The sequence below is a fragment of the Gopherus flavomarginatus genome, chromosome 1, assembly GCF_025201925.1.
Source record: "Gopherus flavomarginatus isolate rGopFla2 chromosome 1, rGopFla2.mat.asm, whole genome shotgun sequence".
NCBI lineage: Eukaryota > Metazoa > Chordata > Testudines > Testudinidae > Gopherus > Gopherus flavomarginatus.
Genome location: NC_066617.1, coordinates 238870260 through 238897378, shown reverse-complemented (window position 1 = coordinate 238897378; position 27119 = coordinate 238870260). Strand labels below are relative to the sequence as shown.

Sequence of the window (27119 nt, the reverse complement as noted above, 5' to 3'; positions counted from 1 at the left end):
AGGACAATCTGAAAGGGACATAAACCCTAATATTTTAGGGCATGAGCCAAACTCTGACTATTGAGCATTAGGGAACAACTTCCTGCATTACCAGCTTCAGGGTTTCCTGTACTATCTTCTGAAGCATCTGGTACTGGTCCCTGTCAGGGACAAGATAATTCATTCCAGTTCCTGTGGCCTTGGCTACACTGGCACTTTACAGTGCTGCAACTTTCTTGCTCAGGGGTGTGAAAAAAACACCCCCGAGCACTGCAAGATACAGCGCTGTAAAGCGCCAGTGTAAACAGTGCCGCAGCACTGGGAGCGCGACTCTCTGTGCTGCAAGCTAAACCTCATCAGAATGTGGAGTACGTGCAGCGCTGGGAGAGCTCTGAAGATGTGGAGAGCTGCGGCAGCGCTTTGAAGTTTCAAGTGTAGCCATACCCTGTGTTTCTTTTGTGCACCACTACCTGGATTAGTTAACTTTCCAGGCAGACTGAAAACCATATCTTTTTTAACCATGTGGAGAGGAAGTAGGTGAGGGATTATGGCATGGAGGTTTTTGTCACAACCTAGTCCCAGATTTGGACCTTAGCGTCCAAAATATGGGGGTTAGCATGAAAAACCTCCAAGCTTAGTTACCAGCTTGGACCTGGTAAAGCTGCCACCACCCAAAAAATTAGAGTGTTCTGGGGCACTCTGGTCCCCCCAAAAACCTTCCCTGGGGACCCCAAGACCCAAATTCCTTGAGTCTCACAACAAAGGGGAATAAACCATTTCCCTTCCCTTCTCCCTTCCAGGTATTCCCTCCCTGGGTTCCTGGAGAGATAAACAGAAGCAAACTCCGTGAATCTAAACAGAGGGATTCCACCCTCCCCGTTTCCAGCCTTGGAAAACAGAAGTACCGAGAGCTAATCTCTCTTCCCCCCTCACCCAGAGGGAATGCAAAGTCAGGCTAGTAAATCTAACATACACAGATTTCCCCCTGACTTCTTCCTCCCACCAATTCCCTGGTGAGCACAGACTCAATTCCCTGGAGTTCCCCCCTAAAGAAAAACTCCAACAGGTCTTAAAAAGAAAGCTTTATGTAAAAAGAAAGAAAAATACACAAAAATGGTCTCTCTGTATTAAGGTGACAAATACAGGGTCAATTGCTTAAAAGGAATATGAATAAACAGCCTTATTCAAAAAGAATACAATTCAAAACACTCCAGCAACTACATACATGTAAATACAAAAAAAAAACAACAAGCCTATCTTTGTACTCACAACTTGGAAACAGAAGATTAGAAAGCAGGAAATAGAGAAATCCTTCCCATAGCCGAGAGGGAGATAGGCACAAGACAAAGAACTCAGACACAAACTTCTCTCCACCCAGACCCGAAAAAGTCTGGTTTCCTGATTGGTCCTCTGGTCAGGTGCTTCAGGTTACTTTTTTTCAGGTGAAAGACACATTAACTCTTAGCTATCTGTTTATGACAGTTTTGTCTATGGTCACTTGTATTAAAGGGATTAATTTAATTTTGAATGTGCCCATTGCCAATCTGTTGAGTGTGTCATCATTTTTATTTTTTGTTTAAAATTTCTGTAAATTACACCGAACTTAAGGTGAACACTTAGAAACTTGAAATATAATATATAAATTAAATTAAAGATTTCATGGACTAAGCAGGAGTCACAAGGTGATCCCTGAACTTAGGCTTCTCAAATGGCAGCACATTGAGAGGTACCTACTTCTCTACTATGTACATTATTTATTGTAATTATGGTACATAAAATACAGCCTGCAAAACTGTGAGTGCTTTTTAGCATCTATTCTTAGACAGGACATTGTAACTTTTGCTTTTAGATGTGGTTCTCACCACAGTTGTCCATGTTTTTGTCACCTCCAGATTACATTACTACAAGGAACTCTCTTAAGAAAGCATATTTTGCCTGTACTTCATAGCATTCACTAGCTTCTAGTTCATTTCTGGTAGTAGTTTAGATCCTGGCTACCTCCCTCTCTCTGTCTTATCAGAGGGTGGAAAGCAGGTTTTATTTATTTAGTACAGGGGTAGGCAACCTATGGCACGTATGCTGAACGCAGCACATGAGCTGATTTTCAGTGGCACTCAGACTGCCCGGGTTCTGGCCACCACCGGGGGGCTCTGCATTTTAATTTAATTTTAAATTAAGCTTTTTAAACATTTTAAAAACCTTATTTACTTTACATACAACAATAGTTTAGTTATATATTATAGACTTATAGAAAGAGACCTTCTAAAAATGTTAAAATGTATTACTGGCACACGAAACCTTAAATTAGAATGAATAAATGAAGACTCAGCACACCACTTCTGAAAGGTTGCCGACCCCTGATTTAGCATGTGCATAGTTGTCTACCCAAACGATAGCATCTTCAGTGGTGTGATGCAGTTTTTCTAGGCCACCACTGAACCTAGCCAGCAGGCATTCATCGACAATGTGTGTCATCGTCTGTGTTGTGCTGCAGTTGCACAAAGGGCTGTCACGAAGGTCCCAGCACAGAGACCTTGCCTGGTCTAGAACTTGTTCAACAGGGACCATTGGCAATGGGGCAGGTCAAACCCACACAGACAGATTGTGGGGTTGGTGACAAGGGACTGGGTGGTGATTATAACAGATATCCATTCCTTTTGCCAGAGTGTTTCTGCTTTAACATCCTGCACGGTGGATGAGACCATAATGGGCGATGTGATGGCAAACGTGCAGTTGGCGGGCTTGGTTTGGGGCATACTTTCTCCAGTAACCTGCCAGTGGCAACCTCTCATCTGATATGAGGAGGAGCAACACTGCTCAGAACTGGAAGCGATGGGAGTGGAGTCAGATGCAGGGTGCCCAAAATGATGCGCATGGCGGCATGTAACTGCATATCCACCAGTTTGGTGTGTGACGATCAACTCCAAACTGGTGTGCAGTACTCTGCCACTGAATACGAGGTGGCAAGAGCTGATGTCCGCAAAGTTGGAGCATGAGCACCCAATGATGAACCTGCCAGTTTGCTAAGATTGTTGCGCGTCTTAACTTTAGCTGCTGTCTTCTTCAGATGGGCAGGGTAACTCAGTGTGCAGTCCAAGGTCACACCTAGATAGAACAGTTCTACTTCATGCTTCACCTTCTGACCATTCAGATAAACATTCAGTTCTTGGGTTGGGCTGGCATGATGAAGATGGAACAAACTGGAGACTGTTTTTATGACGCTTGGCTGGAGGCGCCAAGTCTTACAGGAGTCAGCTAATTTTATCATGTCCCGATTTAAGGTGGCATCAAGCTCGTGAAATGTCCAGGCCTGGGTACCAAAACAAATGTCGTCTGTGTAAATGAACTTTTGTGACTCCGTTGTTGGCAGGTCACTGATATAAAGATTAAACAGGGTTGGAGAAAGCACAGAGACCTGGAGTAACCCATTGTTCTGTCATCTCCAAGTACTCATCTTCTCCCCCATATGGACTCTGAACTGCCTATTGCGGAGGAACAGTTCAACGACGCCTGTGACCCAAGGTAGCAGGACCTTTGATACTTTCATGAGCAGGCCAGTCTGCCATACTGTATCGTATGCCGCTGTTAGATTGATGAAAATAGTGCCTGTTCTCAAGTTTCTCTGGAAGCCATTTTCAACAAATGTGGCCAGTGTGAGTACTTGGTCGCATGTGCTACAGAGTCGGCAAAAGCCGGCTTGGTCAGGGCTCAAAATTCTCTCCACATCGGGTAATATGCGCTGTAGGACCAAGTGCTCCAGTGCCTTGAAGCACACTGACTAATGATACAGGATGATAGCTTGATGTTTGACTTGGGTCCTCTCCAGACTTTAGGAGGCCAGTGACTTTTGCAGTGTGCCATATCTTCGGCAGCCTACCTTCACTGATGACCCTGATGAAGAATTTCACAAGCCGAAGCCAAGCACAGGGGTCAAGGTTTTTCAGGAATTCTGGAGATATGTTGTCATAGCCCGCAGCTGTTCCACACTTGATGCTACCCAGTGAAAGCAGGTGACGTGCTTGAACAAACTCAGGGTTTAAATGGTAGGTGACTGGAGACTGGGCATTTTTAGTGCAGTGTCCTTTGTTCTTCTGCAACTCACTCCGCAAAGCTCTAACCTGTTGAGTTTGGAGGCATATTGGAAATCACATCCGTTTTGTTAACCTCTCTGAGAGGATGGTTTTAGTGGGATGTATAGGGAATGGGTCGGTTGTATGGTTTTGATGTGTTAATAGTTCTAACTGATTTTTTAATACATATTATATTGTCTAATAATGAATTGCAGTTGGCCCTAGAGCATGGGATGAGTAAGAATAAGGCCATAACAAGGTTCCATCAGGAATCTTCCCTCAGCCTCATTTTGGGGAAAGCTGACAATTATGAGGAAGGTGCCATTCACACATTGTTCCCACAAATTGAGCTTTTCCAGTTAACACCTACTAGACTCCTGAAAGACGCTCTCACTGACAGACACCTAATAGGGTCAGCTCAAAATACGAACTTGAGTAACTATTAGCTGAACCATCTGCAGTCAGAACAGAGGTTCATCACTCTCTATGCTAGCTTATTGAGAGACCAATGAAGAAAGAGAATAACTGCTAATGCGTTAAGCAGTTCCAAAGTCCTGGGCACTTCCAGTTCCACCTTCAGTATACCCTGAATTTCCCATAGTAAGCTTATTCTCAAAATATCTGTGGTCTATAATCATTTGCTTTCCACATTTGTGCAAGCAATTACTGTGATTATGTGCACATAGATGGAAGAAATGTACACAAACAGCTACTAATTTATGTCTTTAGATTTCTCCAGCGTATATCCAAGACACTAGCTAAATTTTTTTAGGTCAATTAAACAAATCCTATACTGTTTACTTAGTGTGATTATCTCAAAACAGTAGCAAAGCAAGAGAAATCCAACCCCCCCCACACCAAATAACCAGAATCCAATTCCTTCTCAAATGTCCACAAAAAGAGTTGGGGCTCTGAAGTGTGCCTAGAACAGGGTTTCTCAAACAGGGGTCACCGCTTCTGTAGAGAAAGCCCCTGGCAGGCCGGGCCACTGTGTTTACCTGCCCCATCTGCAGGTCCGGCCAACTACGGCTCCCACTGGCTGCAGATCGCTGCTCTGGGCCAATGGGAGCTGCTGGAAGTGGCGCGGACTGAGGGACATACTGGCCGCCGCTTCCAGCAGCTCCCATTGGCCCAGAGCAGCGAACCGTGGCCACTGGAAGCTGCGATCACACTGGCCCGGCCCGCCAGGGGCTTTCTCTACACAAGCAGCGACCCCTGTTTGAGAAACCCTGGCTTAGAAGAACAACAAATTCAGGCTATTACTGACTGGGAAGGAAGAAAAGTTCCACAGTCAAGGATCCTGCAGGGAAAACCCTTAAATCAGGAGTTTCCTCTCTTTCAGACTGAAGAAATCCCATCTTCAATGCCTCCATTAGTTGCAATTATATCAGTACAGAACGGAAAGTGAGGCAATTCCCCAGTTAACTAGGCCACATACAGCCAGGGCTTTGTAAGTCAATACCGGTAGCTTGAATTTCACCTCGAAATTTGCTGGAAACTAGTGAATATTGTGGAACACTGTTGTACGCTCTCCACATAAAGTCCACATAGTAAAAAGACAGACACATTCTGCACTTGCTTTAGTTTATGGATACTCTCCATATGCAACTCCATATAGAACATATTACAGTAGTCCACACTCAACCAACTGACCACTTATACATGCAAGTCTCTTTTGTGTGTGCGCAAATGAATGTATGAATGCAATTCATTCATACAGATATTTTGAAAATTTGGCTCAATTGCTCTGTTAGTCGCCAGGGTTTATAATTGGAAATGTTTATATCCAGAAGTATGATGATAAAATATTTGATAATAAAATAATAATAAAAAATCTACCCACAGGAAATTCTATGCCATGTATACAGCATAATGGTTTACATTATACATTCCTGTTTATAGCCATGCTTCAGCTAAGGGAAAAATCACAACTAACAGATCTATTCAAGAAAAAGGAACAGAAGAATTTTGAAAAGAATGCTGTTGGCACAGCTTTTTATTCTGAGGTGAAAATTTCTGTGTCTTTTTGCATGTACTGTTTTCTTTACTTTTATAATAAATAAATTGTCTAATTTGTGAATTGTAAACATTCAGAAAACAGTGAAGCCCATTTATGTACAAACAGAAAAAGTACAGATTAACAATGACTGACCCTAAAATACATAACTTAAACAGCAGGTGTTCCAATTTTCAGCTAAAATATATAACTTAATGAGAGACTATTCATGCCTTTGTAATTCCCTTACCTTATTTAAAGTATGGCTAACAAATTCGAAGTCTCAGTATGTACATTAGACACCAGAGAAACTCCTTTAAGTAGATGCAATATGATTAACAAGATGTTAAAGGCTTTCAGAAAATCAAATAAGTGAAATGTGTGTACTGAAAGTGGATCAGCTGTGAAAAGCTGTCAGAAAATTATGTCAGTGAAAAAATAAGAACAAAATCAACTAAAAAGAAAAATGGCAACCCTTTTTAGGTATGTTTCAATCACAGCAATGAGCATGTTTAAATCTAAGCAGTTCCTTCACTCTCTCTTTAATACTGTTGTACAAATTACAGCATGGCCACAGGACCTGGAATTCCCATTACTCTTTCACCTCTTCTTTTGTAACAATCATGTCCCAACAAAGATCTCTTTGAAAAAAGGAAAAACACAAAACAAAACAGGATTTGACACAAAAACCAAATGAGACACGCAAATCTTAATGTAACCTGACCAATCTGAAGAACTGCATTGAACATTCATCGGAGTCAGCACAGACTGCTAGTCATGATTTTGGGTTTCATTAAGCAAAAACTACTTAAAAAAGGGGGGTTGGACCACAAAGCAAAGTAGAATTATTTAAAGTATTTGACTTAAAACAGGCTGAGGCTTTGTATAACATTTGAAAAATCTGTTGTTTTGCAATTTTAGATTAAAAACAACAGCATTTATAATTTAGTTCACTGTAAAGGTAAAGGTAAATGGCATTACTTGTTAGGGATGTAAATATCAGTTGAAAAAATTAACAAGTTAAATGATTAAAATTATATGGTTTAACCAGTTAACCATTAACCGAGATCTCTCGGGTGGGCCGGCATGGGGCAGCAGGAGCTGAAGTCCCTCTGGCCTGGCCCTAACTGGGGTCCCAACAGCCCGGTGCAGCCGGGGCTGAAGCCACTCCAGCCTGCCCGGCTCGCTGCAGCCAGGGTCCTGCCTGCCTGCTGTGGCCAGGATCGCTTCAGCCTGCCCGCCACGGCTGGGACTGGGGTCCTGCCGGCTCAGCCGAGGTTGGAGTCCCTTTGGCCTGCTGGCCTGACACGGCTAGAACTGCTGCAGCTGGCCAGCCTGGTGTGGCCATGTAGCTGCCTGGGTAAACAATTAAGGTCCAGTTAACGGTAAGCCTAATATCAAGTGGTAGCCATGTGTTAGTCTGTATCCACAAAGACAACAAGGCACCTTAAAGACTAACAGATTTATTTGGGCATAAGCTTTCGTGGGTAAAAAAACCACTTCTTCAGATGCAAGCCTAATGCTTACCGGCTAACGGAGGTTAACTGTGTAACTTTTTACATCTCTACTACTTTTAGGGTTTTATATTACTTAAATTTCACAGAACAGCTATAGGAAGGAAGGTAGGTAGGCAGGCAGGCAGGCAGACATATAGAAAGAAATTATGGCTCTGATCCTGCAAACACTTGAGCAAGCACATAACTATATTCACAAGCATTGTCCTATTGACCTCAGTGGGATTACTCATGTACTTACAGTATGTGCATAAATGTTTGCATGTGTATAAGTGTTTTCAGCATCAGAGGCAGAAATATTTGTATTAAACACTTTTGTCATTTCAAAGCATAATTGCTTCAGTGCTAATAATGATGTTATTTAGAGGGAAGGTGGTGTGCGCAACCTTTTTTTTTTTGTCCTTTATTAGTGTTAGGTGGTATTCTGAGTGAACGGGTTGCACATTTCAGAAAACCACAGGGTTGGCAGAGTATGTTAACAAGCTGTGTTAGGGAACTGCTGAAAGAGGAGAGTTAAGTTTTCATAGCGAACCTTAACTGTGCATTTGGCAGTTTTCAAAAGTTTTGAGTTTTGCTCTATGTTCTGCGAGGGAATGACATACCACCAAGCAATCTTAACTCCGAATTAATTAAGTTGCCATTGAATATAATAATAATGTTAGTCAAATTCTGAAGTCTCCAGTCTGTATTGAAGAAAATTTCCTATCCATTTCAACAATATTTTTGCCTAAGTGTGTGTGTGTGTGTGTCTGCTCAGCCAGACAGTGCAGAACTGGCACCACAGTGAGTACTTCAAGATTTCACCCATTTTTTTTGTTTTGTTTTTGTTAAAAGTTAACAACCTATGTAAATTTATAACATCAGCATTAACACAGGAAACACTGAATCTTGAACTCAGGTCTGTTTCTGGGACTATGAAAAGTTCATGTTTGCTGTTAATTTTAGATCTACAAACACAAAAGAGTCAACTCATCCTTAAATTGAAATTCAGTATGGCCATGGAAAGAAAATTCTAAACATTCCGAAGCAATGTTAAGAAAAATGGAAACTGACTTCCAGAGGCTGGACAGTAAAAGTCAGAAGATATTATGCCAAACTGCATGTGGAAAAAGCATGGTTTACTGAAAATAATTCTTATTTTAAGATCTGTTCTCTTTGAAAAAAAAATGCAAATTGGCCTTCCCTTGCCTCTGCTGCTTCATTAGCCCCTCCTTCAGGTTCACACAATGCTTGCTTTATGATTATTATGCAATTTTGTCATGCATATTTTGGAAATCATGGATTCCAGGGATTTTTCTTTTTTTATGCTCTCAACATTTTGTGATTTTAGTGGATATCCAGATATGATGGAAAAATCTGTTGCAACATTTGCGTTAAGAACCTTGAGTTCTGTCAAATAAAAACCTGAGGCTGCATGGAAGGTTAAGAAAGAACAGAAGCACACAAACAGCACTGTGGTGACATAAAAAAACCAGACCAATGAACTCTTAGGGTATTGTATACTGCAGAGCTTGGGCTGTGGCACTATAAAATTGCAGTGCAGACATTCAGGGTCTGGCACCTGGTGAGAAGTGTGAGTCTCGGAGCCCAAGCTCCAGCCCGAGCCCAAACACCTAGAAGACTGTTTTTAGTCCCTTAGTGCAAGCCTGAGTCAATTGACACAGGCTCTGAGAGTCATTGTCACATTTTTTTTCCTGTGTAAATGTACTCCTAGTGACAGATTTCACTATTCTTTTCACTAATATGTTAACTGTTACCACAGCAAAAGCCCAGTTCTAATTGTTTGTAGTGAATGGGAAAACAGTTTATTTGAGGTGCAATATCTGGAACACAAAAACAATACTTATGACATCTAACTCTTTTTTTATGATGAAATTTTATTATTTCTGAGCTTTTCATGATCTTGTCGCAACTCTTCCTCCATGGTGAATCAATAAAAATAACTATCAATTCTTGTTTAAGAATGGTTAGGGGGTAATGACCCCTTTGATCCTACTGTTAAGCCTCCACAAAGATTGTTTCTATCACAGAAGCTCATGTTTGCTTTCCCCCACACCCCCAGCCATTACTAGACAACCTCCTAACAGATATTGTTATTCCTTTTGCCTCAAATAAATTACTCCAGAACTTCCTTTCTGGTATGTTCATAATTGCATAACACAACTTTTAGCCACATTTATCTTAATTTAGAAAAAAAAAACCACACTAAACATTTCAGTTATTAAAGTAGTCAGAGAATATATTCCACATATATTTTGTATATCAATACATCACATTACAAACTTTAAATCTCTGTTTGTCTAATAAATAGTTATCTGGAAAGATTATTTTCACGTGATACCAGCTTCAAATTCTGTGTTAAAGATAAGCAGAAGCAAAAGCAAAAAAAAAAAAAAAAAAAAAAAAAAAAAAAAAAAAAAAGACACTATGATATACAAGGAGTAAAACATTTGTCTTTTTTCTTTCTAATAAGGAAACTTTAAAAATGAAATATCAGGACTATCAGCGCCTCACTTCTTGCTCTAAATTGAGGTTACAACCTTGTGTGACATCACTATACAAACTGTTCAAAGCTTAGAGCTACTCCTGCACACAAGTAGTCCTTAGTCATACAAGTAGTCCTTATGCATGCTACTACGGTGAGTATGTACTACTCACACAAGAGTTACTTGCATGGACAAGATATTTGGGGACAAGTTGGGGACTCCTTGTCAGTTGTTTATCAAAAAGAGGGAAATGAGGGTCTCTTATTCACATTCTCCCACATATAGAAAAGACACATGAGATTGATTTTATCTCACACACACAGAGAGACACACACACACACTTATTTATCCACTCCTGCCTATGTAAATAAGGGGCTTCAATGAAATGGAGGGTTCACTCAGGGAAAGGTTGAAATACACTAGCTAACTGCTTCAAATACGCCTACATATCCATTGTTCTCCGTGGACCAGCAATACACTCTGTCTAATCTACACCAGAGTCTGGATTAAAAAAATCACAATTATGAAACAATTTTTTCAGCAATAATGAGGATCTCAAAATTTCTTTACAGGTTTCATGTTTCACGCAGAACAGAAAAACAGAACGAAGGCATGATTTTAAAGAGAAATTGTGTTAATTTGAAATAGAAATGACAATATTACTTAAATAGGTATCCATTTCTCTTTCAGATATTTACCCACACAGGTTTCCAAATTGGAAATTTAGCAAATCTGTATAAGCGGAAAAAAACACCTTTTCTTTTCAAATGATATTTCTCAGTGCTGGTTTTGAAATCATAAACCAAGAATTATGATCTCATAGATTCAGCATGCAGGATGAAGAGATGGCATGAAGGAAATCTATATCCTTGTTATAAAAATGTATCTTTAATGTTTAGACATTTAAGAGGTAAATAAGCCACAAATGTTTGAGAAGAAACTGTCCTATGTTTAAATAATGTTTCTAAACTTTGAGCACAAAAGCTCAGCTTTCATATTTATACATGTAGTGGAAATCATTGAAGTTTCCTGTTACTTCACAGTACCATGCAGTAAATCAAATGTAATTTGCATTGTACAGTGAACGAACAGGACACTTTCAAATAATGTCCTGCTTCTACAGTATACATTTCTTTGGGAACAGAGAATGCTGTGTGGTTGTTTTTTTAACTGCTGGGGGAATTCTGCACAAAAAAATTAAAAATTCTGCACACAATATTTTAAAATTCTGCAAATGTTATTTGTCAAAATAACACAATATGATCACGCCAGTTTCAATTATTTTGGTAATTTTTTTTTTTCAAAATACCTATCAGACACACACAAAAAATTCCCCCAGGAGAAAGTTAAAAAAAAAACCTATGACAACCCAGTTTCTGTTTCTCTTCCCCCTCCCAGAGTCCAGCCAGGGGGCCAGACATGTGCACTCCCCTCCCCCCCCATGCCCAGCTACAGAGCCCTTCCTAGCAAAGATACCCGCAAACCACCTCCCCAGCCCCCCAATCCCATAGCTCAACTGCAGGGGCCCTGCTGCGCAGATACCCGCACATACATCCCCTGGAGCCCAGCTATTGGGCCCCCCTAGCCCACTCACCCACCCCCCGGGCATCCATCTGTGTCCCCCCCCCAGTCCAGACACCCACCCCCATATCCCTCATAGCCCAGGGATCCAGAGGGAGAAACGGCCTGATGCTAAGTCCCAGGCTTGTGTGGAGTTTCCTGCACACTGCTGTCTCCTTCCCTCAGGGTGTGCGGGGAACTGCAGCTGCTGGGAACCACTAGCTTTCTCCCTCTCCCCCTGACAGTGTCTTCTATGTGAGAGCTAGGCTTTTCCGGGTTCAGCAGCCCCCAGTGGCAGCCACCAGCACTGCAGCCCATTTCTGTGGGGGAAAGGAAATTCTGCGTGCAAAACGTTAATTTCTGTATTGTGCAGTGGTGCAGAATTCCCCCATGAGTATTTTTTATTTGCTATTAAATCTCAATCTCAAAACTTGTCATATTAAACAACAAATTTTAAAAAATCAAAATGTATTCTGAATTGTTTATTGCTGACTTTTCAGCTAATTCAATCCCTACCTTTTCTGGAGGAGGACGAGGATGAAATCTCTTTGCACAAATTAAAAATGCATCAGGCTGTGGTTTGCTGTTCTTCACATCTGGGTCATCTCCCAACACAATATGATTAAATAGACTAAAGAAGTCTTTGTGTTTGCTTGTTTTCATCTGAAATGTCACTCTGGCTGAGCTAGTGGCAATAGCTATAGGTACATTGTGTTGGTGTAGATGGCGGATCAGCTTTTCAACCCCTGAAAGGCAAATTAACATGTATTTTAATATTCATGTCCTATTTACAGTACTTCAGGCAGTATCATAATGAAGTCGTTTTACTGAATAGAATAAGGATTCATTTGCCCTCAGTCATTCTTGAAAGGAATTTTTATTAAGGTGGTCTCCATTGCAACCAGAGGTATAACTGTAGCATATGTAGACATACCTGAGCTACCTTTGATCTAGCTAAGTTGAATAACAATAGCAGCAAAGCCACAGCAGCATGGGCAGCACCATGGGCTGAGGAAGATTGCCAGGGACCGGGTGTACTTACTTTTGCGGCTAGCTCTTGCTGTCGTGGCTTCACTGTTATCATTATTTGAGCTAACCATGGTTTGTCTACACATGCTGAAGTCACACCTCACATGGTAGTGTAGATGAACCCTAAGTGTGAAATATTTTTGCTCAACACAAAAATCAAAGTGTGTTTACCAAGATAACAGCAGATAATTATTCTTGAATCAAATACTGATTGTTTCCAAAGCTACTAGAGTAAACTCCCCTTGTCTTAGCAACACGAGTTAGAAGGCAGGGGGGTACTTCAGCCATCAATGAGCTGGATATAGTTCCTTGATCCTGCATAATTGATTAGCATGAATTAGAAAAGCCTGGAAGGCTGCTCTAACTTATACTGGTGGTGTAAAATCCCTGAAGGGCCTCACATCCTTGGAAAATCAGGGTGGCAGAGCTCCAACATATCTTCTGTAGTGGGGATAAGCATGAACAAAAGGCCAGAGTAGTGGTACGATATCCTCAAAGAAGAAGAATTACAAGGCAAGTACTTTTTAGTTTCATCACTTTTATGGACTCAGGGAAAAGTAACATGACAAAATGTGTTATTGTGCTGACATCATTAAACTATAGTTCCATTTTAACTGATAGAGCTATTGTAATTTATTCAACAGCTAATAAAAGACAGAACGATGTGGTTTGCCCAAGACTTCCCAACCAATAAAGATGCAAAACAAAGCTACAGTGCTTAATAGATTCAAATTAAGTAATAAAATTAATATTTACATTTTCTAAATTGCTGCACAAAACTGATTGATGAAAGTCCTACCTGTTCAGATAGCTAAATCTGAGACTGTTAAGATTTTGATTACAATACTGCAATTTGATACTTATTCATATTATCCTAAGAAGCTATACAAGCAAATTGTAGAATGTCAGTCATGAAGGTTAAACCCAGATCAGAGAAAATCTAGGAGATTTAATAAAATTAGATTAATAAAATGGATTTTTGAGGGGAATGTATTCAAAAATGCACTTAACCAACAGGCCTCACATGGGACCTTGGTGCTTTAGTTAGGACCTTGTATCAAGAAAGACTAAAAAAAAACATGGAGCCAAATTTTCTAGCATAAATGGTTGCAGTATTATCAGTTTCAATGGAGATTTTTCCCATTCACTCCAGAAGAAAATTTGGCCCACAGAGTATTAAGAAATGTACTCCAAAATAATAAATGAAACACAAGGGAATAGCTTATTATATGCATTAATGAAGAGAGGAGGAAAATATGAGTTATCTAAACACACTTTTCTGATAAGTCATGTATTCACTGTCACAAAATCTGGACAATTCAGCAAAACTCATCCAGCAATATTATGGGATATTAACATTAATAGTATGTATGTGAGTGTATATACAGTAAAATCTGTGTTATCCAGCTCTGTACCTACTGGAAAGCTCTAAAAATCAGCATTCCTAATCTTCATAGAAAGTCCGGTTTATACTCCAGTTGGCACAGGGCCGGCAGGCTCCCTACCTGGCTCTATGTGGCTCCTTGGAAGCAGCAACATGTCCCTGCTGCTCCTAGGCGAAGGAATGGCCACAAGGGGTTCAGAGTGTGGGGGTGGGAGGGACACAGGACGGAGTGTGGGGCATGGGCTCTTGGAGGGAGTTTGAGTACAGGAGGGAGCTCGGGGCAGTGGGTTGGGGCGCTTGACAAGATTTGGGTTGGTGGATCCAGGGGGGGTGCTTAACTCGGGCGGCTCCCTGCAAGCAGCGACCTGTCCCGGCTACTCCTAGGCGGAACTATGGCAGGCGGCTCTGCGTGTTGCCCCTGCCCTGACCACTGTTCCCACACTCCTTTCCTTTTAGTTAACCAACATATTTAACGTACTGCCCCCCTCCACTCCATTTCTCCCAACATGCCATATAAAAAAAGCTTTTACTGTATGTGTGTATATAAACAATACATGGCTAAACAATACATGTATAATGTTTATACACACACGTGGAAGTGATGTCCATATAATAACTGGCACATCAATAGAATGAAGAGGGTATCATTCACTTCTGATAGCCTCGCTTGCCCTCTCCCCACTAATCCAACTCTAACAGAATTTATTCTACATTTCAAAACTATTAGCAGCTTCAAATAGTCACTATTTTTAAAAACAGAGAGAGAGAGAGAGAAGAAAAGAAAATAAGCCCATTAGAAGAAATCTCCATCTCCATTCTCCCCTCCCCACAGAAAACAAAAACAAACAAACAAACAAACAAACTCCTAGAATTCCAGGATAGATAAGATTCAATCCAAGGCCAATCACAGGTTTTCTGTATATAAAATTGCTATTTTCAATAATTTTTAGATTGTGTCTCCCTTCAAATTCTGTACAATTGAGCATATGGTAAGCAAAGTGGAGGGATATGGAAAAAAATAATTATCCAATTACACAAAGTACACTATTCTGTTAAGGTTCTTATCAACACAGGATTTGAGTACTTTCTGGTAGTTTAATTAAGCACTGTCATGTGTTTGTTTTCCCATCCTCTCCTTAAGAGAGAATTTTTGAGCTGGCCCACTGTGAAAGTTCTGTCTCCTGCACAGACTATCTTTATCCAGATTGTGGTGGGCCTAGTATAGTAACTCCAATTAGATGAGCTTGATGTTGTCCTTTGAGTAGATTCTCTGAGCTTGGCCAGAAAGTTCGACTCTGGACAGCAGCTGGCTGATGTATATACAATGTGGATTTTTTCTGTGTTGGTCAGATTTTTGTGTGCTGAAGGAGAAAGGGGTGATTCCTTCTCTGATGAGGTGTTCACTACATTGGACAGAAGTGGCACCACTTGCTCATGACTTTCTTTCACAAGTCAGAAACGCCATGGTTCAGATTCACACATCTTGGGTCGAGACTCCTTTCAGATGTCAAACCTCCTGATTAGTGAATGTACTGAACTCCAGGAATGCAGAGAGGTTACTGGTTGATGGGTGAAGGCAAGGTGGTTTCGAGTTGTTTGGGAACCCTTCCCAAATGTGTAAAAAAAATTCTGTATAACACATAGTATAAACAGTATGCATGATTGTTTGGTATACAGCTTTTATTGGCATGTGTTTGGGATGGCTGCATTACTCATGACTGGCAAAGCCATGAGTGTGTTAAACAGATAATCTCAAAAGCGTGCCAATAAAGTGCTTATACTACATTATCATATAGTCTGTATTTGTCAAATATTTCACAGAGGGAAAAATGAATGTTTTACTTTAAAATAAAAGTATTGGTACAGTTTTAAATTAATCTTCACCCATAAAGGCAATTTATTTAATACCATGAATTCAACTACACCACATGCTCAGGATAAGGAAAATTATATTAAAACATTATAGGTGAAAATGCCTAATAAACTATGCACAACAATAAGATTTTTAAGGTCCAATATCTTGGGAGCTTCCACGTGTAGAAAAAAGTGCTGTGTATTCAACTGTTCAGCCAGAAACTTTTCCCTTTCTGGTCACTTCTCTCTCCTACTCTGACTCTCCCATATTGTGTTATGTTTCCTTTCCTTTCAATGTAATTTTCTCCACTGCAGCACTTTACAAGGAGTGGAGAAAAAGTGAATTGTAGAAGTAAATGGGGAGAATGGGCAACCTAAGAGCAAATACCTGGGAAAGATGGAAAGAGAGAGAGAAAAGAAAAGGGATGTGACACAGAGGGGAATGGAGAGAATCCCAAATTTATATTAAACTGACAATCCCATTCCAATCCCCCAAAATGCCTTCCCACCCACCTTTCTTTCCTCCCTATGACTGGAGGGATGTTCACAGGACCTTTCATGTTGAATGGTCCCTTTAAAAATGTGTTAACTACTTCTGTTAAACAATCCATTCTGCCTTGAATTTGGCTATGACACTGTGAGTACACTTTCCAGACCTGAAAAAGAGCTCTCTGTAAACTTGGAAGTTTGTCTATCTCACCAACAGAATATAATCCAGTAAAACAGGGGTTCTCAAAGTGGGAGTCAGGGACCCCTCAGGGGGTCGTGAGGCTATTGCATGGGGGGGTCGTGAGCAGTCAGCCTCCACCTCATACCCCGCTTTGCTTCCACCATTTATAATGGTGTTAAATATATTTTTAAAAAGTGTTTTTAATTTATAAGGGGGGGTCACAGTCAGAGGCTTGCTATGTGAAAGGGGTCACCATTACAAAAGTTTGAGAACCCCTAAAGTAAAAGCTAATACTTCACCCACCTTGTGTGTCTAACAATCCCATTTCTGTTTCCTAACCTGAGGTGACAGACAGAGAGATGATGAGACACAGAGGGAGTGAGTAAAAAATAAACTGAGGAACAGAGTAGGAGAATGGAAGAGATAACAGACAGAGGGAATGGAAAAGTTAATCATAGAAAAAAATCTGAAAAATTTTAAAAGAGTGAGTTGCTGGGTGGTGATATTCATCTGATAAGTTGTAAAACTCTGACCACCTCATCTATACTTTTGTCTACTAATTCTGCTTCATCAGGAATAATCAGGTCCCAAGCAGCTTTAAAACAGACTTTTTTTTTTGTTAAAATAAAGTTGCCAGCAGTAAATTTCCTTCACTTCTCCAAAAAATGTGGAGTACCTTCTCCAAATGTATACTTACCTGAGGCCCATGTTGGTACACACATAGGCCAGAGACCCATTTAAGTTCCAATACCTTGTGACCTACCTAAGCTAGAAATAGGTCTTCATAGTGTTGGAAAGACATACATACAGCCCTTGTATTTTTTCTATCTTCATTTTGCAAATATCAATATACTAAACTAACCGTTCAGTCACTGTGTCTTAAAATTACAAAAAAAGAAAGAAAAAAAATGACACTTTTGGCATCGACTCCCATCATTCCCACCTTGGCTGATATTTCAGATAATGGATAATGACGGGGCTGAGGGCATGATAACTTAAGTTTGATTGTAGAGGAACAATGGAAGATTTTTCTCTATGCTATATACATATTCAATCAAGGAGACAATATTTGTTGTTTGTCTATTATTTCCCCATCATACAAACACTCACAACAATTTATGATGCAATATTAAGAAATCTGACATTTTGTTTACAGCATCTTGTTACAACATGCCATTTACAGCCATCTGAGACATTTTTTGGCAGCCTATAAAAACAACAGTCCTGCCTGCAATACATCATCCCCAACCCCCTCCCACCCCCCCAAATAGCCACATGCCCACCAATTTTGAGGAATTGGAATTCCTCTTACTGTCAGTAAAGTGGATATATTAGCAAACAGTCAATTAACTAATCCATCCATCCGGAAACTCAATTAATCTGTAGATGTGCCTCTCCACAGATTTTTTGTGTGTTCTCCAGAATCTGTTAATAATTGAAGTTTCTAGCGTCATTGTTTTTGAAGACAGTCTTTACTATGCAAATGAATTCACCTTTCTCTTGTTACATTTCTAGACAGAAATAAAAGCATGAACAGAAGTGTAAACATCCTTCTTTAAAATCAATGAAGCATTAATGTAAAAAGCCTAGCTGTGTCCCTTTAAATGCCTACACTAACAAAAAGAAGTAGCACCCTTTCCTCTGAAAAAATGTCATATTCTCTCACTGAAATGCGATTATAAATACAAATTAACTTTTGATTCTGAAAATGTATGTAAAGTCAGAGCCACCACTAATGTGAGAAAACAGATATTTAAACTGCTTCTTATGTTTGAACCAGAAGTTTTACTTTAATGTAAATAACCTATAGCATTTTAGAAGTAGAAGAGTTTTTCCTGTAAAGAAATATGTCCAATGACTTTGCAGTTTTTGGGTCTGCCCTTACCCTGTGTGTCTTACTTATCAAATGGCTAATTTTCCCCAATGTGTGACCTCTTCAAGTGGCTTATTTTCTTCAATCCCATGACATCACAATTTCAGCTCAGGAGTCACAGTGTATGTGTACTCAATTTTCACTAGAGCCAGCTGGCTAAGGAAAAACACTGTTGTGGAAAGGTTACCTCTTCAGGGTTCTCTCCCAAATTCACCTAGAGCACATGTCATGGTATGATTTCCCCCTTCTCCCCCCTTTGCATTTTGACATTACTAGTTCTTAGGGAGCCTGATACTGCTAGATCAGAGGTTCTTAAACTGTGGTCCAAACTGAGCTCCATTCAGGATGTCCACAGATAGTTCCCTCTGAGGTGTGTGCTTAGGTGGCTGCACACAAGAGAATGAAGAGCCACCCACCTAATTAGTGGAGCTGCACAGGCGTGGTTCCACTAATTAGGTGCCTGGACCCTGGAGAAGACACACATGTAAGGTGAAGTTGTGGCCTTGTGGGAAATAGGGGGTAGGTGGGAGTGGGCAGTGGGGTGAGAAGAGGGGGTGGGGAGGAATTTGGGACATGCAGGGCTGCAGCAGCCAGAGAAAGAGGTGACTTTCCTCAACTCCAGGGCTGCAGTTGCCGGGGAGCGACGGCCCTCCTTCCCAGCCCCAGTTCAGGGGCTGGGGTGATTGGGGAGAGAGAGAGAGAGACCTCCTTCCTTCCCAGCCCAGCTTGGTGGCTGCCGCCGCAAGGGAGAGAGGACATGTCCATCACATTAGAAAAGTAAGACTACCGTTATTAAAATATGAGTTGTGTGCTTTTATTTGTAGAACAAAAAAAGTGAATTATTATTATTTTTTTAATGAAGTGCTTTTATCCAAAGTGCTTTACAATAATTAGCTAACAGTACACACAACATTTGGAAAGATCATTAAGTGGTCCGGCGAGACCCTCAGCAATTTTCAAGTGGTCCGTGAAAAAATTTAAAGTTTGAGAACCACTGTGCTAGATCATAACTATCTATGTATAGATACTCTATTTGTATAGGTTACTTAATTTGTTTTTTAATAACTGGCCAGCATACTAAACTCTACACCCAAGAATGCAGGTAGGTTCCAAAAATATGACATTAGGAAAAAACAGCTATACTTAAAAAAAGTGGGCTGTGTTTCTAAGTGCAGCTGCAAATTAGCATATGCTCCTGACACTGTAACAGTGGAAAAAAATATGCTAACAGAAGTTTTCACCACTCTTTTTTTTCCTTCAGGATGTTTTACAAAAGATCCAGACCAACAAAATCCATTTGTATATGAATCAGTTAACACAAGGTGATTATTTAAAATGTATTATCATATTCAGGTAACAGTGCAAGTATTACATTGATTCTGCCATAAAGTACTTTACTAGGAAGATAAATTTTTTTGGTATCTTTCTTGTATTATTATTATTTTGTAGAAAAAGTTAAAACAAGTGTCAAATAGGAAATTAAATTATATTAAAATTATAAGAAGCCTCCCACCAAACTATGAATAATTGACAATGTATTCCCATTTATGCTGATCTTCAAACCAAACTTGACAATTTCTTAATGTTAAACAAATTACAGTTATGCCAAAACAAATAAACTAACCAGAAACCCTACTACCACCAAATCACATGCTGAAAATTTATGTGAAGTCATTATCTTTAACCTCTAATTTAAGGGCCCAGCATCTGCTCTCCTCCCGCAAAGGTCTTTCTATGTCCTCCATGTCCTAAATGGCACAGCCAGATACTTGAAGCACCCCGAGGAGATGGCTTCTGAGTGCATCCATGTTCATCTGAACCCCAGGTCTGGTCATCCTTCAGAGATTGGCTCACATATTCATCCCGATGTAACAGGCAGTTAAAAAAATACTGTCAATAAAACCAGGTTTACTTAACTAAGAAGATAGTGAGAAAAATAAATGAAAGTTAAGCAGAACATCTTCCAACAGATCTTTTGTCCATCTTTAGCCAATCCACAAATAGGCTTTGGAATTCAGACCTAGGCTACTATATTATTTATTTACCACAGAGGTGAGAAAGAAAGCGAAATGTCTGTAAGCAGGTATTACAATTGCATTTGTACTCGATTTTAAACATTTCTACAGAAGCAGCTGTACTAAACAAAACCTTGTTAAATGGATGGTAAGTGGCTATATGGGGCAGAGTTAAGCTTGCTCTTGGAACCTTGCATGATAATGATATTTTACTAATTTACATTTTTTAAAAGAGCATGAACTACTCTGTATTTGAATATTTATCTAGCTTCGCATTACTAATCATTTTCACATTTTAAACCATTTACTTTATTTTAAAAATAAAACTAACATTCCTTGGTATACATAAACAATAGTAATCTTACTTTAAATATTTTCTCTGTTCAGTTTTTTATATATTAATATTCTAAAATACAAGAAAATAATGAAGTATTGTAGGTAGAATTTTGGGATGCTTATTATGCTTTCTCCATCTCTTCCTCTTACGGAATCTCCTGCCTTGATTATTTAGCCAGGGATTTATATTTAATCCTCTTCAGACACAATTTTGAAGTGACAATATTTAATAATTCCAATTTGCATCAGAAGACCAGGGATTAGATCATCATAAGTTAACAGTTAGCAGGCTAAATGAAGATAATACATAAAGACCATTCAATGCAATCCAGTTGTGCTTCTTCAAATTAATGTCCTCTATTAATCAACCAGGGTGGTAGATAAAGTACCATGTATTTTATTGTGTGCTATGGCATGGTACACAAACCATAACAGCATGATGCAGCATAACACAAAAGAGGAAACATTATCTGAAGGACCTGTCCAAATTTACCGTTATTTTGTATCTATGAATGTACCATGTTTTCCAAATAACTGGAAAGTTCTATTGTTAATTTTTCTTGCTTCTTTTTTTTAAATAGAAAATAAATATTGTGTGTAGCGGTTGTGCATTGTTGACCACTGGGTAGAAGATGAAGAGCAAAATAAATAAATAAAAATATAACATTGTAAACTGATCTTAGTTAAGTAAGCTGAGAAGGACAAGGATCAACTTCAGATGTCAGTTTAAATTCTGATTAATCACAGATGGCAATGAAATTAATAACTTTGAAATAAACAATCAACAAAAAAACACCAAACTGACAGGATGCAGGTATTGGGAGAACAAGAATAGCTCAGCATTTTCATTTTGAAAGTTTAGGAAAAATATAACACAAAAAAGCACAAATTAAAGCAGTCTCTTCCCCATTATTCCCCTGATGTTTCTCTTCAGTCTCACTGGATTCAGCTGAAACCTTGGTGACAATAATTAGTTCAATTAGTTGACAACCTAGGGATAGTTTGTACTGAACAAGATATTGCTACTGTGCTCTCTTACTTTCATTGATCACTGAGACAACATACATTGAACAAGTTACAGAAAAGAAAGAAAGCTATTATGGCTTGGTTGGATGCAGCATGTCCCACCCTGATTGTTCTAGGGCTCTTATGCTATTATTTTGTATGGAGCCTTTTATATGTAGTCAGTTGTCGTCTACTCATTCTGATGTAAAAACTAAGTAAAAAATTCCTGGCTCCATTTAAATCAATGGCAAACTCCCATTGCTTATCCAAAAATTGACAAGGTGGAAAATAATTTACTTAATATTTTCTTTGGTCACTACTATCTTTGCCAACTGGACACATTCAGAATGTGATACTAAAGACAGTACCAAAATTGCCAGAGAGAAGAAAAAAATAATTTCCACTTTTATTTTAATGTAAATGGAATAAGTATTTGGAGGAATAAGTTCTAAGTACAAAGGACCTGCTTAGGAAACAGATATTCTTATCTTCTCTTGTTCTTCAGAGGTTTCTTCTTGGGCCTACTCATCCAATTCTCTAATCTTTTCTAAATGTAAATCAATCAGATATTTTCTGAGCAACAATCTGCTAAGATTCCTACAAGAATAATATGAACTTTCCTGCAGTAAAATTCCTTAAAAACTAATGCAAATTCCAGGGACCTTTTTGAAACTTAAGCTAAGAGACATTCGGGGGTGGGGGGGTGGGGAGGGGGGAGGAATGAGAAGGTACTATTACCCATATTAAACTTCAAAACTGAGGACAACTCCTTTTTAGGTCACAAGACCGAAATTAAACAAAACAGTTGTATTCTTTGGATAGCAAATCACTGTATGAATACCATAACACACTATGACTCTGCACCACCTGTTCACTCCTTCCATGGGGACCAACAGGGCATTGAAATATGCAATAATATTGCTCTTTGAGCATTTTGCGATTCTGAAGAAACCCTGTACTGTAGGTCTGCTGTTGGGTCTCCAGAAGAAAAACTGGAAACTGGTTGAAGTCAGTGCTGCAACTGTGATATTTGGGAGCTAACATTTTCTGGAACCAGGAAGGACAATTAGAAAAAAAAAATCTTTCAAGGTGGGTTCAGTTTTGGGACTGTCATTCTTGACAAGTAACCCTTTAGGGCATCCAGCTGACAGTCATCTAGGACAGTGAACCCAATTCTGAAATAGTTTCAGGCAATCTGGAACATCTGGTCACACTTACAAGTACATTAACTTCCTTGTACATTTCTAAACAAGTTTTGTTATAGATAGAAAAATTACAATGATAGAGATACTCAAGTTATAACATGGCCTTTCGGTTTGTTTGTTTGTTTTTTACTCTGTATCAGAACAACAAATACTGTAGCATCTACCCCACTTAAAAACAAACAAACAAACAAAACCCCTCCACTATCAGTTAAAACAATCATTTTAAAATATTATTGTTCTTCAATTAAAATATAAGTACCAGTGTAGTCAATTAAAACAAACCATTCACTAGGGAGTTTTCACAGATTAAGCCAGAAATATTTTCAGATTCAGGTAAAAGGTGAAACTGAGCAACTACAGGAAGCCTCAGGCTATATGCTGAAAAATGCTGAAGGCTTCACATGAACTTAAACTTGTCTGAAGTTTTATTTTCTCTCCTTAATTTTTTCTTTGTTTAAAAAGCAAACAAAAAAGCAAACACTTTTTTAAAACAAACAAAAATAGGTAACTTTAAAATGCTTTTATATATATTTTGAGATGCTTATAGAATGTAGAGATGTAATTAGTAAAGAATACTCTATTTTACACCTTACCTATTACATCTTTGTTTCTCCTTCCCTCTGCAATCCCTTCTGATTATTAAAGTAATCAGAATAGTTATATAACAATCACATGACAAAACAAGACAACCCTCCTATGTGCTATTTTTCTGATATTGATGCAACTGGGCAATATGTTATGATAGCCTGGGATTTAGAACTAACAAGAGTAGCTATCGGTTTCCATTATAACTCAGCGTTTATACAAACTAATTTTCCAAAATATTCAACTTTTGGACTCATACGTTTTTTGCTAAATACATATTTATTTAAATTGCTTAAATTAATTCCCTTTAGTCATTTACACACACACACACACACACACACACACACACACACACACACACACACACACACACACACACACACACACACACACACACACACACAGGGAAACACACAGGAAAGACAAAATAAGAGACTGGCTCTATATAGAGATCACACTTGTTTGAAGAGGGCTACACACAAAATGGCCAAAGTTTAAAAGATGAACTGTAGCATAAGTTTAGTGCTTAATATAGTCTGTACTTTGCTAAGCTTGAAGGAAAATGTGCTAAATGAAATTATAAATTGAAAAAAAAATCACTTCTGAGCATGTTGATTGTGTATCAGTATTAATCAATGTTCACTGCATAGCCCTGAAGAAATTGTCTCCAATCAAAATGTGACAAGTTGGATCACAGAACCCCCCCGCGCCTTGCCAGGGAGCTGCAAACCAGTGTGCCAAGATTACCTTTGCTCCTGTTTTCCCTACCAGCTCAGGACTCCAGCACCCTGTCTTGCTGAGCTAGACACTCCCATCTGCTTCAACAATGACCCAGGGTCTGAATGACTTGCCCCAAAGTTGCAGGTTTACCTGAAAGTAGCTCACAGAAGCATGCTTGTTTTTAACACTCAGATGCCCAACTCCCAATGGGCTCTAAACCCAAATAAATCCATTTTACCCTGTATAACGCTTATGCAGGGTAAACTCATAAATTGTTCACCTTCTATAACACTGATGGAGAGATATGCACAGCAGTTTGCTCTCCCAGGTATTAATACATACTCTGAGTTAATTAATAAGTAAAAAGTGATTTTATTAAATACAGAAAGTAGGATTTAAGTGGTTCCAAATAGTAACAGACAGAACAAAGAAAGTCACCAAGCAAAATAAAATAAAATGCACAAATCTATGTCTAACAAAACATCTATCAGAGCAAACATGGAAATTCACTTCCTTTTTCTTCACTCCTCACACCAGTAAGATGTGAATTTCAGAGCCTAATTTGGACCTTTACACATTAATACTTTGGGTCACAAGAACTGTTTTCTTAAATAGGCCTAGGCAACTAAATGCAACATCCTCCCTTTGATCTGACAGGAACATTTTTTGTTTCAATTGTTTTGAATCTAAACATTGTAGGGAAAATGTTGAACAAAATGAAAACTTTTAATTTCATTCCAAATTTGTCATGAAAAAGAATTCCGATTTTTTTAATCGACCCTAAATTTTGTTTGTTTTCTCATGAAATATCATACTATTGTACATATTCTGTTTACAAGTCTTTGATTCTTATTGTGATATTTTGTTCATCTATGCTAGCTCTTCTTCTCCCTGCCCTCATTTTATTTCCCTTTTCTGTCATCCTTTACAATTCTCTTGCCTTCCTCCCAAACATGCTGCATGCATCTTTCCCGCCCTATATACTTACAACTCCTTTGTACTGCTTCTCACCCCTCTCACTGTCTTCACTGCTTCTCTCCCTCTTACATTCTTTCTAACCAGGTTTTCATGCCACATCCATCACCACAGTAAATGTTGCTCCCATGCTATGTCTTGAAAAACCTTCCCCCTCCTTGTCCCCCGCACTCCTTTCCAGTTACTGTATTGGACTCTCCTGCTGCTTCTGAGTATGCTAGCAGGAGAGTGAAGTGGACTAGGCTCCCGATTCCTGAGGTACCAATACTGAGTCTCTTCAGAGATTGTAACTCTAGTCCATTTTATGCTTATGCTAGGACAACCAAAACAAAACAAGCAGCCTATGAACACAGTGGAAGTACTGGAAGTAAGTTGAGATTACTGAACAAAAAATAACAGTCCATAAATACACACTGCACTCTTTAGGGTACTTAAGTATGTGTTACCCATATCTTACATGAGTCATATCCAATTGTGCATGAATGGGAACTTTGAAGATAAATGTAACCTCTTTGTGCAAAGGCTGCCTATCTTTATTTCCAAATCATTTTGTAATGTCTACATTGAATCTGATGTCAGACCAAACTAAAGCTCTTCAAGATTTCATCACCCTTTTTAATCAAAGAAAAATTAACATTACCGTTCAGACCTCTGGCAACTTGACTGGATTTCTAGTTGATTTGATCATAATCTTTAAGACTATGAAAGCAATTCTTCAGTAGAAACCTTTGTAGCTTTTGAGCACAAAAATCTGCCCAAGGAAAATAAAATACTCATTCCACACAAGGAGGGTGTAGCAGACTGTGCCAAAACTCAAACGATTTTTTAAAATGTTTTTGGTGTAACCTGATGCTCTACAGACCTGGGAATCACAAATCATTATCAGCACGTGGCCTCGATCCTCAAGTGAAACTGATATTGTTACTGTGATGACGGGAAAGTAATAAGGGTGGAGCCATCGACCACTTGCTGTAATTGCTATAACTCTAGTGTTCAGTAGACTTTAGTAATATCTCCTATGTTCAACTGTTTCTTTAAGAGTATAATCAGCAATGCTACATTACTAGATAGGAGTCAACAATGTTATACTGTTGCAAAAAAAAAAGTGAGCACCATTCTGGGATGTATTAGCAGGAGTGTTGTAATAGAGGTTACTTACCTGCAACTGGAGGTTCTTCGAGATGTGTGGTCCCTATCTGTATTTCTCATTTGGGATACATATGCACACTATGTGCTTGAGTCCGGAATATTTTGTAAGCAGAATCTGTTGGCCTACATGTGCACCGTAGCTCTCCTCACGGTCTGAACAGAGGCCACAAAAGGTGGTGTGGGCTCATACCTCTCCAGTTTCCCATTCTTACTACAGTTCAAACAATCTGCAGCAGAGGGGATGGAGAGAGGGCAGTGAAATACACATAGGGACCACACATCTCAAAGAACTCCCAGTTATAGGTAAGTAACCTCAATTTCTTTTTCAAGTGATGGCCCCTATGTTTATTCCAAGTGTGGGAGATGAACAAACAGTAGTCAGACAGGCGGCTGTCAGGACACAGAAGTGATAGGTGAGTGTAGTACTGCCATCTCTACAATTGTATCCACAGCTGACAACTGGACCAGAGCATAATGTCTCATGAAGGTATGCAAAGAGTTCAAAGTAGCTACCCCACATATCTCGAGCAGGGGCGCATCTCTCAGAGATGCAGCTGAAGCAACCTAGTGGAATATAAACTAGTTGGTAACAAAGGGTAATACAACCTGAGATCCATTTTGAAAGTGTCTGTGTCAATATAGTTTGAACCCTCGATCACTTTCCTGTGTAAACAAATAGTTTAGGTGTCTTTCTAACATCCTTTGTTCTTTGCA

The 27119-nt window shown here is 39.2% G+C and overlaps 1 protein-coding gene across 2 annotated transcripts in view; it reads right to left on the bottom strand.

Annotated features, from left to right (window-relative positions):
- The window catches only part of PUDP (pseudouridine 5'-phosphatase), a 164377-nt gene that overhangs the window by 72323 nt on the left and 64935 nt on the right, over positions 1-27119 (bottom strand). For both annotated transcript variants that reach the window (XM_050964569.1, XM_050964578.1), the window contains exon 3: positions 12122-12351. In XM_050964569.1, coding sequence (XP_050820526.1) covers positions 12122-12351 — 230 coding nt within the window. The remainder of the gene's footprint in view (positions 1-12121; positions 12352-27119) is intronic.